This window comes from Denticeps clupeoides, chromosome 4, assembly GCF_900700375.1.
Source record: "Denticeps clupeoides chromosome 4, fDenClu1.1, whole genome shotgun sequence".
NCBI classification, from domain to species: Eukaryota; Metazoa; Chordata; class Actinopteri; order Clupeiformes; family Denticipitidae; genus Denticeps; species Denticeps clupeoides.
The window spans coordinates 26,892,545-26,910,912 of NC_041710.1; the positions used below are offsets into that span (position 1 = coordinate 26,892,545).

The 18,368-nt window shown below is 46.4% G+C and overlaps 1 protein-coding gene across 11 annotated transcripts in view; it reads right to left on the reverse strand.

Annotated features, from left to right (window-relative positions):
* adgrl3.1 (adhesion G protein-coupled receptor L3.1) overlaps positions 1 to 18,368 on the reverse strand; it is a 111,724-nt gene that overhangs the window by 37,910 nt on the left and 55,446 nt on the right. For all 11 annotated transcript variants that reach the window (XM_028975557.1, XM_028975558.1, XM_028975551.1 and 8 more), the window contains exons 6-11: positions 17,853 to 17,867; positions 15,502 to 16,302; positions 6,578 to 6,901; positions 5,945 to 6,045; positions 5,500 to 5,685; positions 2,148 to 2,186 (exon numbers count right to left, since the gene is read on the reverse strand). In XM_028975557.1, the coding sequence (XP_028831390.1) occupies positions 2,148 to 2,186; positions 5,500 to 5,685; positions 5,945 to 6,045; positions 6,578 to 6,901; positions 15,502 to 16,302; positions 17,853 to 17,867 (1,466 nt within the window). The remainder of the gene's footprint in view (positions 1 to 2,147; positions 2,187 to 5,499; positions 5,686 to 5,944; positions 6,046 to 6,577; positions 6,902 to 15,501; positions 16,303 to 17,852; positions 17,868 to 18,368) is intronic.

Consider the following 18,368-nt stretch of genomic DNA (forward strand, 5'->3'; position numbering starts at 1 on the left):
GTTTACAATATTTAATGTCCACATGTTTAAGTTGATAAGTAAGTTATCAATTAGTCACGCAAAAAAAAAAAAAATGCAATTCTGGCAGTGTTCACCAAACCCATCCGCACACGTGCAATCAACACGAAATATTATCTTTGTATAAATAAAATTTCATAAGCAACACACTAGTCTAGTTTTTAAAATAATATATGCAGTGTTACCTTCATTTTATATGTCAAAAAGTATTTGTGGCTCCTGGTGCTTTTTCTTTTATGGAAACTGGGTCCACATTAAAGGGTCGCCGACCCATGGGCTAGTTACAGGAACCGGTGACACGGGGAGCTCCCCCTAGAGTACATTAACTGTTTGCATTTGCACCACTTGTACTGTCTAGTGACATAAGTGGGTCAGATGTCCCACTTGTGAGCATGTCTGTAAGTATATGTGTAAAGAGCTTTTTAAGACGAGTCCTGGCCAATCAATGTACACTTATATCACTGATACCTCCTAGTGTAGCGGTTTAGTCAGTACCCTGAAGCAGAAGTCTATTAAGGGGTTACTAAGGGGAACTCTGGCCAAATGGGAAAATTGGAAATAGTTCTGGCCAATAGAGGCTGATTAATTGGAGAGTGTAATACACTGCTTACACATTTATGAACCTCTGCCCCCCAATAATAAAAACCAAAAAATGTGCAAGCATTGCATAAATGTGTGTGTGTGTGCGTACATGCGTCCAGTGTGTATGAGTGTGTGAGTCACATGTGCATGTGTGTGGCCTCCCTGTGCACTGTGACATTGCTGAGCCGTGCTGACAGTGATGCTTTCGCAGGAGAAAAACTGCTTTGCGTTGGCGCATTGCAAAACTGCCCGCCTCAGGAAACGGTCTGAAAAACTCACTGGATTTACATAGATGAGCTCTGAAGGCCCCTCCCCATCACATCTCATCTTGGTACACACATGCACGCACACACACTTAGACAAGACTGGAGCAGAACGGCATCCACACACACCAGTGACTTCATGCTCGTTGCCTGAGCTACATGGGTTAACCAATAAAGAGGCATTATACTGCAGTAAAAAAAAAGTCCTATAGTGAAGCTCCATGACAAATCTGGGCAAGGGATTGTGGGATTGACAGAAATCGTAAGTAAAAACTTTATGCAAATGAGATCAACTACTGGGCAGTGGCCGGTCAGAAACCCGGGATGCTGCAGGCCTTTTATTGTAAAAATGTCACATTTTTGTAACAATCCTCCCGACATCCAGCATCAGCAGGGCATGGCTTCCAGTTCCAGGGCACTGAGTGCATGCCACGCCGCTTCCCGATGCCTGTATTCCCTCCTTTAAAAGAATGCCTGCACCAGTGTTCCGGGTTCGGTCTTGTTTAGCTGTCTGAATGTGTGCATGGTGTGAGTGTGCGGTGGTGTATGGTGTTCGGTGTGTGTGTTGTCTGTCCGAGTCCGTGCGATGGTGCGGCCGCAGGCTTCCCTGTGAATTACTGCTGTGTGGCCTCAGGGAAGTCCCGGTGCGGTCCGCACCAGCAGGGTTTTATGGTCGGTGGGCTGGTGTGGCCACAGAGTAGAGCCCGATTGGTCCATGCTAGCAGCTTAGGTCCAAGTCGCGGCTTCACTGTTTATAGATACCTATATCTTTGTTCGTCCTTTACTTTTTTGAACAAGCACATGCGCCTGGTGACGTGACAATTTTGCTAAGATGAAAGGAAAATAATCATTTTGTTCATGTTTTCATCCCTAAAAAAAACCTTCATTTAAATGTCGCATGCTAGGGCTGCAAAATAATCCCTTTGCACCTTGTTATAGCATCATGAGCTGGTGCAATATTAATAATGAATCTGCAATATTGTATTCTTACTGATATAATTTTCTTACCGAGGAGCTCATATAAACCAGCCTCAGTGGCATCGGCAACACACAACTTGCAGGTACAGGCCCAATATGACTTTATTTAAGGTTCTGTAATTTACAATGGATCATTAAATATCTTGCTCACTGTACCCAGATTATGAAGAAAAAAAAATCAGATTAGCCTTTTTCCATCTGTAGCATTAAAACTATTTTTGTGTTCCGTTCTGCTGCATCAGAAGCATTTGATGTGATCTGAACAACCGTGCTGCCGGAGGTTCATGGCGGCTGCGGATCACGTACCTGGATGAACTGCCTGCACGCTCGCTCCCTCTTCTGGAGCTGCAAAACAAAGGGAAAATAATAAGTGTAATTAATAATATGTATCATGTGATGAAATGCACCATAAAAGCGGCAAATTTCTTCCATCTCTCTCATTAATTGAGCTTAATTGCCACCCCAAACTAAAATGACGGAAAATTGTAAAACCGCATTGTTACAATTACTGTAATAGTCGGGTGCTCCACTCACATCGAGCGACCTAATTTCTATGTTAAATAAGTAAGACATATCATTTGAGCGCCGTGTGTAAACCAGTGTGCAGCTGGTCGAACGAGAATCGAGCGGAACGGCGCCTCGGTGCAGGAGGGGAGGTGGGTGGGGCGCGTTCACACATGTAATTAAAAGCATAAATATTTAATGTGACATAATAAAAACGCCTTTTAATCGTGCGCTTGACCACGGAGAGGACTCCCGCGTTCCTTATTGCCGCTCTGCCGCATGCAGCGAGATGGAGGGAAGGAGGGAGCGAGGGAGGCAGGGAGAGGAGGAGAAGGACAGAGGGATGAGTGTGGTGATGAAGAGGCCTTTTTTTCCTGTCGTCTTTCATGTGTCAGAGTCGCTGGTGGAGAGCGGTGGGCGCGCTGAATACAGACGCAGGCGGGCGCTGCTTAAACCGAGCAGGAAGTGTTTCTGTCAGCGCCGCCTTCGGGCCTTGGCGAGGACAGAGAACGAGAGAGAGAGAGAGAGAGAGAGAGAGAAAGGGGGGGGGGGGGGGGGGGGGGGGGGAGATGTCCTAAGATTCTGTGATTATGTTGCCTCACACACACAGACACATTGACATCCATCACACAAATGTTCGCCGTGACGAACATCTAACTTGTTTGTACACCACTCACTGGCCACTTTATTAGGCATATCCCATCTGCCACTCATCAGCGGTTACATTAGGGCAACGCTCAAGTGTGGAGCTGATGTGGCTGTTGGAGATCAGAACAGACCACTTTCGAAGGCCTAGATGGTGCCCCACCATCTCACACACAAAACCAGTCCAAGAAAGCGGCCGGTGACTTTGTGCCTGTGCTCAGTCTCCCCTGCTCCCCTTTCGCCCGGTGAATGGCGGCACAAATGTCGGTGTGTCTTCCTGCAGCGCTGCAGAGCGGTGGTTTAGAGGACGATTTGAGCGCTGCAAAGCCGGCGTCTGGGCTGCTCTGGTTGTTTATGTGGGAGAGACGGGGAGCGGGGTGCTTAGGTGGTCTGAAGGGGTGAGGCAGCACCATCCAGGAAGCGAGTGAAAGCGTCAGGATAGAGCACAGTAATACCTGCCTTTCGGTCCGTAAGCTCAACTTATTATGTTAATTCCTCCGCTTGCCAGAATACGTGTATGTGTGTGTGTGTGTGTGTGTGTGTGTGTGGCTCCAGGGCACAGCGCTGCAGATTTACATCGGTCTTTGTGCTGCGCGCTGCAGCCTTATAGTGAACATCCCGGGTGATATATACTGGAGCTGTTGGAGGAAGTGTGGTTAGTTTCGTTCCGGTCAGAAGGCTTCCGTGCTGGTGTCATGGCAGAACGGGACGGGTCTGTACTAAAACGCAGGTTTGACCTATGAAATGTACGAAAGAAGTCTGAACTACCACAGATGGTAACTGATGCACGCCATCAGTTGCATGGCAGGAGCACAACACGAGTAAACCTACTGTTTACTTTCACGTCTTTTACATGAGTTCAAGTCCCCAGTAAGGGCTTCAGTGTAACTGCAGGTGTATTAAAGTGCATTAATATGGTAGAATTCACAGTTGTCTAGACCAGCTTCCCCTCATTTCACAGATCTCATTCCACTTCTCTGTCCCTTATCGCCCACCGTGCATGCAAATTTCATGGCTTGATGCGTCTGACTGAATGGACCCAAGATTGCAGGTTTTGGGAAGTGTGCACCAGTTCTTAAACTCTTAAGTGCTTGCGGTGGAACAGGGGAAGAACTGAGCAGTGAAGCTGCTCCGGCCCTCTGGGAATTGAGTTTGACACCCCTGGTGCAAATCCTCGGTGGCTCGTAATGAGGTAGCTTAGCCCGTACCAAAAACCCATTCATTGTGTGCGCTCACCTCCAACCTGCTGAAAAAAGCCCTGGCCGCCATCGCGCGCTGGATCTCCAGCACATCTCTACCAGACTCATGCATTTACACAAAGAATCTTCATGGCTGCTGTGTACAACACTGGATACACACACAACTGTAACCGCACAAATGTCTACGAATATGTTGCTAGGCAACTGTAGCCTACTACATTACTTTGCGTTTATATTGATTATTACTAATAATAATACATGGAATTGTTTTTGTAAATCACATACAGGAACCATAAAAGCCATAAACACACTCTTCACTTCCAATCCCAGGCCTCTCTCCTGGCGTAGTTTTTTAAATTAAAAAAATGATGTATTATCAGAGTATTTACAGGGGCCACGTGAAGACATTACGAGTGAGATGTAAGGTTCCTCTGTCCACATGCTTGTCAGCATAGCGGTTGCTGGATTGCAGTTGTGCCAAAAAGAAATACCATCCCGCTGGAATCAGAGTTTATGGTGGGAATGTGATTGCATAAATATTTTTGTTCTGTGATTTATGACAGTCACGGATCAAGTTCTTGTTTTTTTGGTTAGGAACATTTGGCAGAGAGTACTAATGTTTAATCAGCAGATGTTCTTGGGTGAGCAAGATCAGTGCCTCACAAACAAAACTGCCTTTGATGCGCTCATTTGCATAACCTTCTTCGGGATTACACTTTTTCCCCCGCTTTTTTCCTGCAACATTCCCAGCATGCACCATGCATCCCGTCTTGATGTTTCACCACTGAAAATGAATGGGAGACATCGTCACCACATCCGCTGATGGTGAACTTGTGGTCTTACTATAAAAGCCAAATGCTAATACTGTGGCGCTATTAGTGTGGTCTGTATTGCTGGGAGTTGGCACTGTTGCAATACATTTTGCACATCTTAGTCATTTCATGCAATTATTTAATAATCGATTTGTGTCTTTAATTATGTACACACACAATATTGCTATCTAAGGCATTACTGCTGACAAAACTATTACTATTATTGGGACCAAGCTCTAATTTTTAATAGGCTTTAAATAAGAATTATGACTCTTAAAACTACAGGTTTCATAGGACTAATTTTGCTTTTTCATGCTTCGGCTGTCAGTCATTTTCTGCTAAATCTTTATTTTAAAATGGCTAACGGAGCATCATAGTTCCACAGTTTTTTCCTATTTTCTTTCATACTGTACTGTGTAATGGAATGGGTGAAACGCCATCTGGATTTAATTTATTGGCTATTATGGCTTTGCTTTGCTCCACCCGACTCTATCCTACCTTGGTGAGGCTCCGTGCTGCGGTGTCTTTGCCCCCTGGCGTGAGGTTCCTGAGCTGAATGTCCAGCAGCTCCACCAGCTGGGCCATGGCCCTCACCGTGGAGGGTACGTCTCCTGGCTGCAGCAGCCCTTTCGTCTGCTCCGCCAGCTCCTGCGCTATGACCGCCGCCGTCTCTCCCGAGCGCATCTGCGGACAGAAAGCAATAGGAAGGGGGGATCAATAGGGATGGAAGAGAGGAGAAAGGACGACCAGGAGAAATGGAGAGGACAAGCGGGACAGAGGTAAAAACCTAATGATTTTTTGCCCTCATCATTTATCCACTATTTAGCAACGTCCTGCAGTAAAATAAAACATCCTCCAGCTTCAAAGAGCTTTGTGACACTCAATCCCCACTCCGCCTGGCCAACCGCCAAAGCCTCTTACCCACGATGCTCAGTGTGCTCACCCTCTGCATGATGTAATTGGTCCACGGTGAAGAGCAGTTGCTGAGGTCCGGGCCCTGGGGGTCCCAATAGCCCAGTGGTGTGCACATGTATGTGGCAACGCCTGAAAACACACACACACACACACACAGGCAGGACTCACATTAACACAATTTCCTCCCAGAGTTCAGTGCACCGACACGTCATTGTGAAGCCGCACAATGAAGCCTCCTTCGGCCTTATATTTCATAAACACGAGGCTCACGCTCCAGTTCCCGAGCCCACAAGGGCCGAGCCAGTGCACTGTAGAGTGAAAATTACCCTAATTCTGCGACAGACGCGGCTCGTCCAATTGTACATTTTTATGCTGCCTGTGCATTATTTCGCTGTTCATCCACGGCTGATATACGGCAATTATATGTGCCATGGAGACTGTGGCTAATTAAGACAATAGCGTGTAGTTATCTCTTCACTGGGCTGAATTGAGACTGCGTAAGCCTATTATTCCATGATAACTATTTCCCTTCATGCTATTATACTTTTAACGGTTTTATCTGTTGGAATAAGGATCACAGGGCCTCACTGTCCCTGTGATAGGCTGCTCCCCCCCACACACACGCACAGACACACGCACACACACACACACGTGATCTTACCTACGGTGCTGGGCGGGCACGGCTGCTTGGCGACCTGCCCCTGGTGCGTGCGTGGCCAGGAGATGTCGTCGGCAAGCCGCGGGGCGCAGAAGTCGAGGGCGAATGGGAGCTGGGGGGACGGCGGCGTGGGGGTGACACTGTGCTCGGGGAGGTGGTTGGTGTCGATGGTCCGCCGCTGGGCGGTGGTGCTGCGCACCCGCGGGATCTGGGTGGTGCTGAGGAGGGGGCGCAGGGTGCCCGTGTACGGGTGAGAACGGCTGGTGGTGGACGTCCTGAGGGGAGGCAGCTCCTGGTTGGGGTGGAGCACAGAAGATGGAGGTTCTACTGTGGAGAGAAAAGAAAAATTTTACTTAAAATTTTATTAAATCAGTAGCTTGAAATATGAATTAATTAATCAAGATCACAATGTTTAGTGAGCTGCATAAAACAAAATCATAAAACAGCATCATCCAAACAAACTTTGTAATATCACATATATTACATATTAAAGGTAATCAGAAGTAATCAGAAGGTTGCCGGTTCGAATCCTGATCCACTGAGCAAAGCACCGTCCCCACACACTGCTCCCCGGGCGCCTGTCATGGCTTCCCGTTGAGGTGACCACTATAATTCATTTCTTCCTAATATTTATTTAGCTGTTAATGGCTTGGTGCCCTCACACCACGTGAGTTTACATGCTCTCGGCATGTTGGCTCAAGTTTCCTCCAGGTTCTCCGGTTTCCTCCAGCAGTCCAAAAGCATGCACATTAGGCGGATTGTTGAATTGGTGAGTCCGTAGGTGTGAGTGAGAGTGAATGGTGTGTGTGTGTGTGTGTGTGTGTGTGGGTGCTGTTGTGGGCTGGCAACCCATCCCGGGTAAGTGGGCCTTGCACCCAGTGGGCTCTGGCAGCCATGACCCAAGTGGTTATGGAAAGTCAGTGTAAAATCATAAAATGCCTTTATAATTTATATACATCTGTGGAAATCCAGGTATGATATGTATGGTTGAAAATAAATTATTATGGTTGTCAAAATGAACCTGTTAAGCTGCACCTGTCAGGATTGACTGCAGCTGTGCTTATCACCGGTGGCCAATCCTGACGGCGCATAAATGCCGGACATTTCCACCCCTTCGGAAGGGACGGCATTTTCGTGGACTCTCTGCACGAACTTGACCTGTTTTTGGTAAACGTGTATATTTTGAGTTCTGGCAATCGCCACAAGTTTATGTTCTTCATTTAAGTTAAATTGTTTTCGGCCACCGAGCCGCATTTGTTTATTTGTGTTTATTGTTTATTCTATAATAAAAACCCCTTCCCAGCATGTCAGACCTCTGCGCTTCCTTCCCACGTAAGTCTGTAGTCGTGACAGCACCTGTCAAATCAATGCAAAGTTTATCTTTTCCAAGGACGCTCCCTACATAAAAATTAAGACAGACAGTGAAGGAGTTTTAGGGCCAAATCAAAATGTGCAATTAATTAGTTACATTTGAAAATGAATTTACAATCTTAGAATTAATGCGCGAGATAGTGCTTTTGGGTAGTCGTTCACTTCCTGCTCTGCTAAAGCTAACCAGCGCGCTTCGGAGCCTGTACTCATTTTCAGAAAGCCCCAGAAGACGTGGCTGATGTGACGTCGCCGAAGTGCTCCCTGGCCTAAAGCGCCTAACTCGGTACAAATTCACTGAAATGTGACTCAGGAGTGATTACTCAGCCGCCGCCAAATAGGTGTGTCGTGATTGGCTGCTGCAGCAGGCCTGAACGTCACAGCGCGGGGGAACGACCCAGCTCTCCCCACGCTTCAACCACCTGACAGGCACAAGCAACTCCATCAGCATAAACAAAGCAACAAGAAAAAACAGGCGGAGCCGTGAGTCGTGTCTCACCCCCGCCCGTCTGACGCAGGGCGCCGCTGCCGCTGATGGCTTTTTTAGTGGGCGGGCCATCATTAGACTCAGAGGTACAGTGAACTTCCCCCTTCCCTCATTGTATTGTTTTTATCCTCCCGACCACCTCTGTTGGCATTTTCTCCGCTTCATCTTCTCCCTCTACCCTTCCTCCTCCTCCTCCTCCTCCACCGTCCTCTCTGTGTGTGACTCGTGTCTCTATCAATCACTCCTGGCAGGTGTGTTTTTCTCAGTTTCCGGGTCAGAGTGGGGCAGTGTGTGTGTGTGTGTGTTTATTCACCGGTGATGTTTTCGGGCCGAGCACATGACAGGCTCGGTGCGCAGAGTGTTGGGTGTGTGTTCTGCCCAGGGTTGTCTGTGGTGTTTTGACAGTTCAGCCTAAACTCTGAGGAGCGGGCGCCTTGTCAGCCGAGCGAAGGAGGAGGAGGAGGAGGAGGAGGAGGAGATGAAAGAGACACAACGAGACGGGTGGGAGACGCGCCGGGGCAGACTCCCCAGCCTGCGCCCGCCCTAAAAGCCTCCGTCACAACAGCGCCGGCGTCGCCTCCACTGCTCCTTTGCTGGCCCGTGCCCGGTCTAGCAAAACGGTGGCGCGGTTACAGGAGGCGGCTTCTCGTCTGCTTAGCAGAAACATTTATCATCGGCTGCAGGGTGAAGGAGCACGCGGCGATGTAACGGTTACGTCTGTCAGCCAAGAGAGAGAGAGAGAGAGTGCTTCTCCACGAGAGGGACTGCGCCCTGAGGGACTGGAAATGGCCCCAAACTGGCGCTGACGTCAGGGCGCTCCGCTGGTGCCGGGCAGCCTGGGACACCCTGGCATTCTGACGGAATGTGTCCTTTTCCTCGGCCCGTTCCGCTCTAAAATAGAAGCGGGCCGTAAATCAGCGCGGGAGATGGGTGGGTGTGAGGGTGGGGGGGTGTTCGGGCGGGGCCAGCAGGAAGTGGCTCTGTGTTTTTGTCAAAGCTGATGGGGGCTGCATTGGCTGCCAGGGCACTTGGATGAGAGAAGAAGAGGTTCTCATTACGTTTTTTCGAATATCGGCCTCATTCTCATGGCCGTTTACTAAATATACCCAGTGACAGCTGGGATAGATTCATGGTTTGAGTACAGTGAACCCGCCGCTTCCAGTGGAGAGAGATGATCCTCAGCTTTCGCTTCTCTTTGCAAAGACATTTTACATTTTTGTGAGGACCTAAAGTAATAAATCTGCAACATATAGAAATATTATGGTGCCTACGCAAAACCAAACTCGTAAATCTAACATCTATATAATTGTACCTGGAGGTAAAAGGTCCCGTTTTGCTATTTTTTATAAGATCATTGAGGAAATAAACAACCATCCAACACTCTGCATCTGCAGCACTATTGACACATTCTGGCCAGAATCAAGAAGCTCTATACAAATACACATAAACATCTCATTACTTCAAAGGTGAAGTAATGATATATTAATGTTTGTATTACATTCATATACTGTTCTCAAACATATTATTGTGTGCTAAAATTTTACATGACCTCAATTTACCCTGAATCGTTGAGGTTTTGGCAGGACTTTTACACCTGCACACTTGAACGTTCTCCTCAGAGCGACCAAGAACCTCAGTCAAAGTACTATATGGCCAGAGATGTGGCTCTACAGAAGGACTAATGTGAAAGATCTTGATCATTTAATCTGGGATGGTGCAACCCTATGGTCAGTGTGTCTCTGAGAGGAAAGGGAGGGGGGGGACAGCGCTCTGGGGTCCAGTCTAACTGACTGACTTGACAATGCACATCTTAATAACACAGCTCCTGCTCCGCTGATAAGACTGAATTCAGCACTAGTTCAAAGCAGCCAGAGAGGCTGATTCCTCCGCCGATAAAGCCCAGTGCCATTACTGCGCCCGGGCTCCTCCACCTGGCTGAGTGCCCCTCTCACAGGCCTGTCTTTGTGGCTCAAAAGCACGCTTGAGGTTTATCCGTGTTATTTGGGTTTGCCTAAGTGTTGCTAGTGGGGGTTTTTCACTTTTTTGACACCGGGGCTGGGTGGGAGGGAGTCCATCTTCCTTCCCAAAAAAACCCTAAAACCCCCGTAACCAAGCAGAATCCCGAGGCACACTGCGGGAATACACTCGCTGATATCTGAGAGCAGCCAACATTCTGTTAGCACAATTTGTCTTGTGATAAAATGGGGTATTAGCGTCATTCATCCGCGGGAAAGCCAGAAATAATCAACACAGATCCCAATAAGCAGGTGTGTCAGACTGTCACTCAACCCGCCAATGCAAATCGCCGCGCCTCGGTTCGCCTGGCAGCGGATGCAAATCTGTGTTTCTGTTGACAGAGCAGAGCAAACACAAGTGTGTCGCTGTAAGAGGACGCGACTCCGCCCCCATCCTGCCCAAGCTACTGCGCTCACACCTTCCACCAGCCAAAATTACAGAGATATGGGAAAGGAAAATTAATGAGGAAAATTAACAGGAAAAGGAGTTTCATTTGTTTTAATATTCTGACAATAAGTGGTCACTAAACCCCTAGAAGGCCAGTTGTCCCACAATATACAGCTGACCAGAGTCACCAGACCACACCTACATTAGGGATGAACTGTAAACCAGTCCCAGTCAGTCACCAAAATACCAAAATATAGTTTACACTTTGAATGATATTTAGTCTACTTTTATTTTTTAAAGTACTCTTAAAAGTATTACAGTAACACAATTTTCTTCCAATTTCATGGCAGCATGATCAAGCATAATTCTCATTAGAGATATGGTAAATGAGACCATTAATTAGAAATGTAATTTTTTGCTGATTTGTTTTTACATTTACACAAATGAGCACATTAATTTAACAGCACAGTGCATGAACTGTTATAAATTTTTATCAACAACAATTTATGCAGTATGTTGAGCAGGACCCCGTATTGGTAATGATATTGAACAGTGTGCCAGAAGAAGATTCAATTACATTTTGCATCTAAACATCTTAAGATGCATCCTGGACTGCTTGTCTATTTAAACTGACTTCACTTTTAATACTCAGGTAAAGTAGCAGTAATTAGGGCATGTAAGTGGTTAGATAATATTTTTCATGTCACCTAAATATAATATGTTCATGAATACATAAATGCATTATTTTAATCATTCTGAACGCACATTAACTGTGATTATATATGTGTGTGTGTGTGTGACCAGGACATCTTCGCTACACCGTCACCTGTTTATACTAGTGATGCATTTTAAAAAAATTATTATTATTAGTAATTATTATGGAAAGATTGCATAGTGATATGAAAAATGTAAGGAAGGTCACCACTAGTCCCAAAGAGAGTGTAAGATAACGGTTTCCAAATCAGCGGTTCTTCAGATCCAAAGCTGTGTCATCACTGCTGCCGCTCTTAACCATGTCCCATCGCATGGCTCGAGGAAGTGCCATCTCTCCTCCAGCCCCCCCACCATCATTAGCAGCCAATCTCGCCTTTTATCTCTTCCTCTGTTTCCCCAATTCTCCCCACTATCTCTTCATCTATCGATTCTCTCCCCTATCTCTGTGGTTATCTATCCCATCAGCCTTGCCATCTCTAGCTTCTAACCTTCTACTGTTTACCCCGCGCCGGCCCTATGCACTTGTTTCCAGGTGGAAGTTTCCGGAAGCCCTCTGCAGCTCTGGGCCTAGGCAAATCTCAGCTAAGGAGTCAACCAGATATCTTCTTATCTCTGGGAGAGACGTCAGCAGGCCCATCGCAGATCTGGTCACACCTAACCGCATCTCGCTGGCCCTTCACAGCTGCCCCGCCTCTTCCCTTCAACCATTAGCTGATGACCCCCCTGCCCCTCATTTCTCTCCAGCTCCCTATCTCTCTGATCTGTCCTTTCTTCCACCCCTTGTCTGACCTCCCCATGCATGTACTGACGGCTATCAGTTTTACGGCCTGAAAAGACAATAGAGCCGGCAGGGCATCGCTTCCACAGGAAATGGCAGCCTGGCTTACTGGGAGATCAAAGGCACTTCGGAGAGGCGGTCGAGTGCTGGGCGCTGATCCAGAGTCAGTCTCTTCAATTGCCGTTTTAATCTCAGTCATTACGAGCCGGGCGGCAAAAAAGCAGGTCCCAGATCAGAAGCCCAGGGCGATTGCTATCGGCCGCCTCTGGTGTTAAACAACGCGTTCCATGCAGCCAAACATTTTGCGGTCGTTTCCTGAAGCCTTCTTGCTACCAATCAGCGCTTTTATCGGCGCTTTTGGCCTTTATTTTATATAATGTCACGACTACACTGTAAAACAACAGGCCTAAACACTCAAATTAGTCGGCAGCATCAGCTGAGCCGGTTTTACAGTTTCTGATGTAATCCGGCATTGCCGATTGTTGTTAGGCTCTGCAGAGTCTCGCTCCTGCTGTTCATTCGCATACAAAAGTGTGAACGTCTCCGTGTGTTTATGTGTAGGTGTGCTCCATTAGGACTTGACCTGTAAAGTTCTTGCATATGCAATGGGCCAGATGCTCCGAGATGAGCGCACGGATCCAGCGCCGCGGTGCCAACGGCCTGGGCAGAGCCGCTGAGACTTTGTTCTGTTAACTTAAAAATTTCTTCCCCTTGATGAATAAATGCATGCGTTTTATCTAGCGTTCAGAGAGGATTACGCAACAGCCATCAGATTTGTTCATGAATTATGAGGGGGCGGGGTGGGTTTAGCTACAATGGAGACGGAGGGAAGGGGAAGATAAGCGTGGGCCTGCGAGCAACGCGAAGAAGGAGGAGAGCCTGTCGCTCTCTCGCCTCAAATTCCTCGCTCTTCTGAACAACGCCACCGGTCAAACGCGGAAAGGGGGAGTATCCGCAAATTACCTCTCTAATTGAAATTCGGCAAAACACAAACAAACAAACACACACACACAAAAATCAGATACTGCTGATGGAAAGGCTGAAATAATCAAACACGGCCTTCTTGCCCTGCCACCAAAATCAAATCCCCCCCAAAAAAATCCATCTCCTACCGGAGCGGCACCGTACGTAAAACCCCTTTCAGCAGTTTCGTCATGCGGTTGCCGACGGGATCGTGTTCCGCCGCCACAAGACAGCCCTGTCTCAAGCTTTTAAAGTAACACGGAGAGGGAGAAGATGAATGAAAGTGTATGTATAATTTAGCCCTCATGCATATAATCTTTCCATTTGAAGGCGGTTTTGCCGCGCTGCAGCTTTCTTTCTGTCAGTCGGATCGCGGACGTAACTGGCTTTCCGGCCACGCCAGCCCCCTTTCAGCCTGCCCTCCAATGCTCTCCACAATAAGGAATCAATTATTGAATGATGGATTTCGACGGCGACGGCCCTTTTAACAGCTCATCTCACCATTATGAGAAAATGAGGAGAGAGCCGAGCTAATATAGCGCCGCCAAATGAAGCATTCATCCGGGGATTTATTTATTTAATGCTCAGGGAAGGAAAGGGGGAAACGGGAGGGACCGAATTCATTTGTCTGCGGCGTGTTTGCCATGCCTTGAGTGCAGCCCAGCCCCCCCCCCCATTGATTTTATTTATTCATCTCCTGCTCACACCTTCCTCGCCTGCTGCTACGCTGAATGCCGATTGATCTCTGTTCTTAAATATCCTCCTCGGACACGGACAAGCTCCATTACAGCAAAGGGGGGGGGATCGGTGAAAACTAAGTTTCCCGCCTTGTAATTTGTTGTAAGAGTGCCTCCTTGGCGCATGTAAGAGCGTGGTTTAGCATTGAATCATTTAATAAAGCGGAGCGCCAAAGGTGTTGGGCCTTAAAGGTGCTGGGGAGAGGCTGTTGGTTGGCCAGCGCTCCAGGGACAGGATAGCGCTTTGCTTAGGAGAGCAGATTAGATTCCTTTAACACCTTTAAAAGATACATTAAAGTACACGGCTACATTTGTGTGTGTGTGTTCGAGTGATAGAAAGAAAGAAAGAAAGAATGTGTGTAGGAGTGTGTTCTCAGGCCATTTTTCTCATGGAACAATACGTTCTCGCCTGTCTCTCGGCGTGAACCTCTAACAGTGGCATCTTCTTGATGAAAACTGGAATAAGTAACTGCCCTGCACCCCTCTCCAGACCCGGCATTGTTCTTTTGTTACGCTTCAGCCAAACGATGCAGTAATGACATTGGTTATAATTATTTTCTAAACGGGAAAACACACAAGCGCCATTCGGAGAGGCTGTTTCGAGATTCCATTAGGTACGGCAAATAAACGGCGCTTTATGTAGCTGCGCTCCAATGATGACAAATTTATTTCCTTGTAAGCAGAATGCATCTGTGACCTTGATCTTTGGGGCCAAAAAGCAGATGAAAAACGGCAACCTGTGTTTCAGTTCAAAACATTGTTATAAATAATCATAAATAATCTCCAGACTTTAAAAAGGATATAACCTGTCAAGATCCAGGCACCCATTCTCTGTGTTAACACCTTATAGGTACTAGATTAATAAAATGTAGTTATAGAATAATACAAATTCCCTGTCCATCGTGCTCATTCCTGGAGCATTAAGCAGGGATACACTGATAGCAGACTGAACACGAGTCCTCGCTGATTAATATTAATACTGATGTGTTAAGAACCTAAACTGGGTACAGTCACACTATTATTACAAATGGACATTTTAAATGGACATCTAGTTGATTTTTGATGGTGTATGTATGTCAAAATAAACTAAATTGACATATAAATTGGGCTATTGTCTGACATACAGCTTCACTCGGTGGATGAACAGAGATATGAACATCTGTTTTAGTTACACACATTAAAATAGGTGCTTGAGACGATGGGTGCTTGCGCATGCTGAAATGGAAACTACGAGAATACGTATAGATTTTTAAAAAACAAACAGTATAAAAATCGAAATATATAGGGACATAGGGCATATCATATCTAAATATATGGCATTTGAAAATCTATCTATCCTTGTAAAGTTGCAGTGTGACACTGTTTTTATTAGGTATGTTAAGTACCAGGGAACTTGGTTAATCCCTAGTGGATTTCCGCTATTATCAGTGTTCAAAATATTCATATTTTTTAATTCAATGATGTCGTGTGCTCTTACTGAGTCTGTTGTCGCTGTTCCCAAAGTCCAGCGAGTACTTGACCACGTGGTAGTTGTTCCACACGTACAGGAGGTTGTCTCGAGGGTTGTAGTCCACGGCGGCGATGTACTGGTACGAGTTCGGGAAGGGAATGTTGATGGACGTCTCGCGGCTCTTGTCAGTGCTGTACATGTAGTCGATCTTGTTTCCCGTGGCCTCGTTGTCGTCGTCCTCGTACACGGTCTTGACCACGTAAAGCACGCCGCAGATCATGAAGGCGTTGGAGGCCGAGCGCTTGTCGTAGGTTGTGTCCCAGGTGCCCTCTATGCGGAGCGTGTAGGGGTTGAGCTGGCTCACCACGATGCGGCCATTATTCTGCTCGGTGGCGTAGATCACCCACAGGCCGTTCTCGTCCACTGCCAGGTCGATATCAGACTTGCCTCCCCAGCGGTAGGGCGAGGTGTCATGGTAGTTTGCGTTAGCAATGATGGCCTCTCCACTTTTGATTCGAGTACGAAGGTCAAACTTGACAATATTACGTGTGCGCTCCTTGTTAAAGAAAAGGGCGCCATCGTAGACCACAAAGCCGGTCCCGTCCACACGGTGAGGCAGCTTGTACGTCGTGGTGGGCCGACCTGCTATGAAGTCCTCTTTTGAGGAATACTCGGTCAGGGTGTCTGTTCTGTAGGGGGTCCATGGCATGTAATAGATCTTATTAGATGACTGTAGAGGATCTTTGCACCAGGCTCCAGACTGATGGTCTGATTCAAAGAGGTGTTCACTCTGAGACAGTCCTTTGAGTATTCCCGGACACAAAAACACTGCAGGTGACGAAAAGGAGACTCAAATAAACAGATAAACACTTTTATATGGCATTTATAGCAAAGGTGTTAAACAAGTATAAATAAAACCTCTTACATTTTTCAATGTTTAACTACTAGTACTGTGGTTGTGAAAATGGATGGATTTAGAGTGTACTTAACATAATTCAACTTATTATTATTACTAAAACAATGTCTTACTAACAATGTCTTACTAACATCTACATTTGGAATTGCTTATCATTTTGCTGTATAAAAGTGAGTATAACATTTTTAAAAATTCACAGCCTTCTGTATAAATTACACAATTTATCATATTAACATTCAAACCACATTTTAAATTGATGCATATTTACTTTTGTACCCCAAGTTGCATGTAACACAATTTCAATGTAACTCTGGTTTAGGGAGCCTTAAATAATTGGAGGAGTTTTCAACATGCTACCAGTCATTAATTACCGCCTTAAAACCTGTGTATAACAGTAACCAAATTGAGGACATGTTCTGATCTCAGGAGCCCTGGGGAATATATCTGTACTCACATTATTAACCCTAATGACCACTGCTCAGCCTTAAATCGGTCATTACCACTAAGAGACCCATGATTCAGAGATTCGCTGATGAATTACGTCAGTGTTTTAACCCCACTCTCTGTTCATGAGTGCCAATACAGAGCTCCATGATTTATATCTCTATGGGTCACAGCTCCATGGACTCGGGACCTTGCAAGATATTAATGGGTGTTTGTAGAATGGGAAGTCCCAAGCACAATCCATACAAAAAAAATTTGGAAAACACTGATATATGTTCATTATTTCCTTTGGTAAGAGAAATGTGTGGTCAACAATCTGACCCCCTCCCAATCCAAGCATGAGCTGCTATCTCTGCACCATCTCCCATCAGGAACTATAAACGTGTCGTAATGAGAGCTGTATTCCCAATCCTCCACTGCCTGTCTGAGAAAATTTATTTCCCACACGGAACATTTTATTTCCCTGTTTATGGTGGGATTGTGCACTTCGGGGAAACAGAAAGGAGGCCCTGGGACGGGTGGGAGTCACACAGACCGAAAAACGTGTCTGCTGGCTGCGGAAAAACGCACTGCTCCATTCCCACTATTGAATTCCCATTCTTTTTGGATTGGGAACATCCTCACAGGAAATGATGGCGACACTTGATACACCATTGCTTCTTTTCCTCTTCTTGTGAGAGGTCACCGGTGTTAAGGAAGCAGCGTGAACAGCTGACACGCTGTGTTCATTCCAGTTTAAAATGAGAGGAAGCCTCCGTTTAATACTACATGGCAGCGAGACGTGCCGAAAAGGCTGGCAGGGCCCTGGGAGAGGGGAAGGTGATAGGCCTGCATCCGTAATGCCTGCGCCCGGCGTCGGGTGGGCACTTTACCTGCACAGTGTGAGGGAACTCTGTTCTGAGTAGTCTGCAGAATTAACATTTAAAAGGCACTACACGACGGAGCCATTATTCAAACAAGATGAACGTGTTTGTGGCTTGGGGGATGGGAATGGGGGGGTGCAGTTGCGTTGTCTTACCTCTCTGTTCCACTTCTGGCACAGGCATTCCGGAGGACAAGAAGCAAGGGATGAGAAAAGGAGAGAGGTAGGGGGTGGGGTTTAGCAGATTAATGGTGTAATAATAAGTATATTATCAACGTAATGTGCATCATATTTCATGCCATAACCTTGTGAAACTGCTCCAATATAATTAACGCTGTGCTACTGGAATCAGGTTGTGAAAACAATGCATTAATGCATTAGCAATACACATTTTTTTCTAACCTTACCCAGCTCTCTTCTAAAGTTTCTATTTTTGGGGTTATTTCATGAGTCTGGAATGCCAAAAAGTTGAACTAGTTTGCATTATTTTTCCCTTCCTAAGACATTAGATTGGATCCACAGTAAGGGTTACAGTACAGTATTGTGCAGTGCAGTACAACATGTAAGAAATTTCTGTCACCAGTATAGAAAACTTCTTTATGGTCCCCATGGGGTAATTTGAGGAGCACTCTGATAGGCTGGACCTGTCAAAGCTAAAGAAAGAGTTCTTAA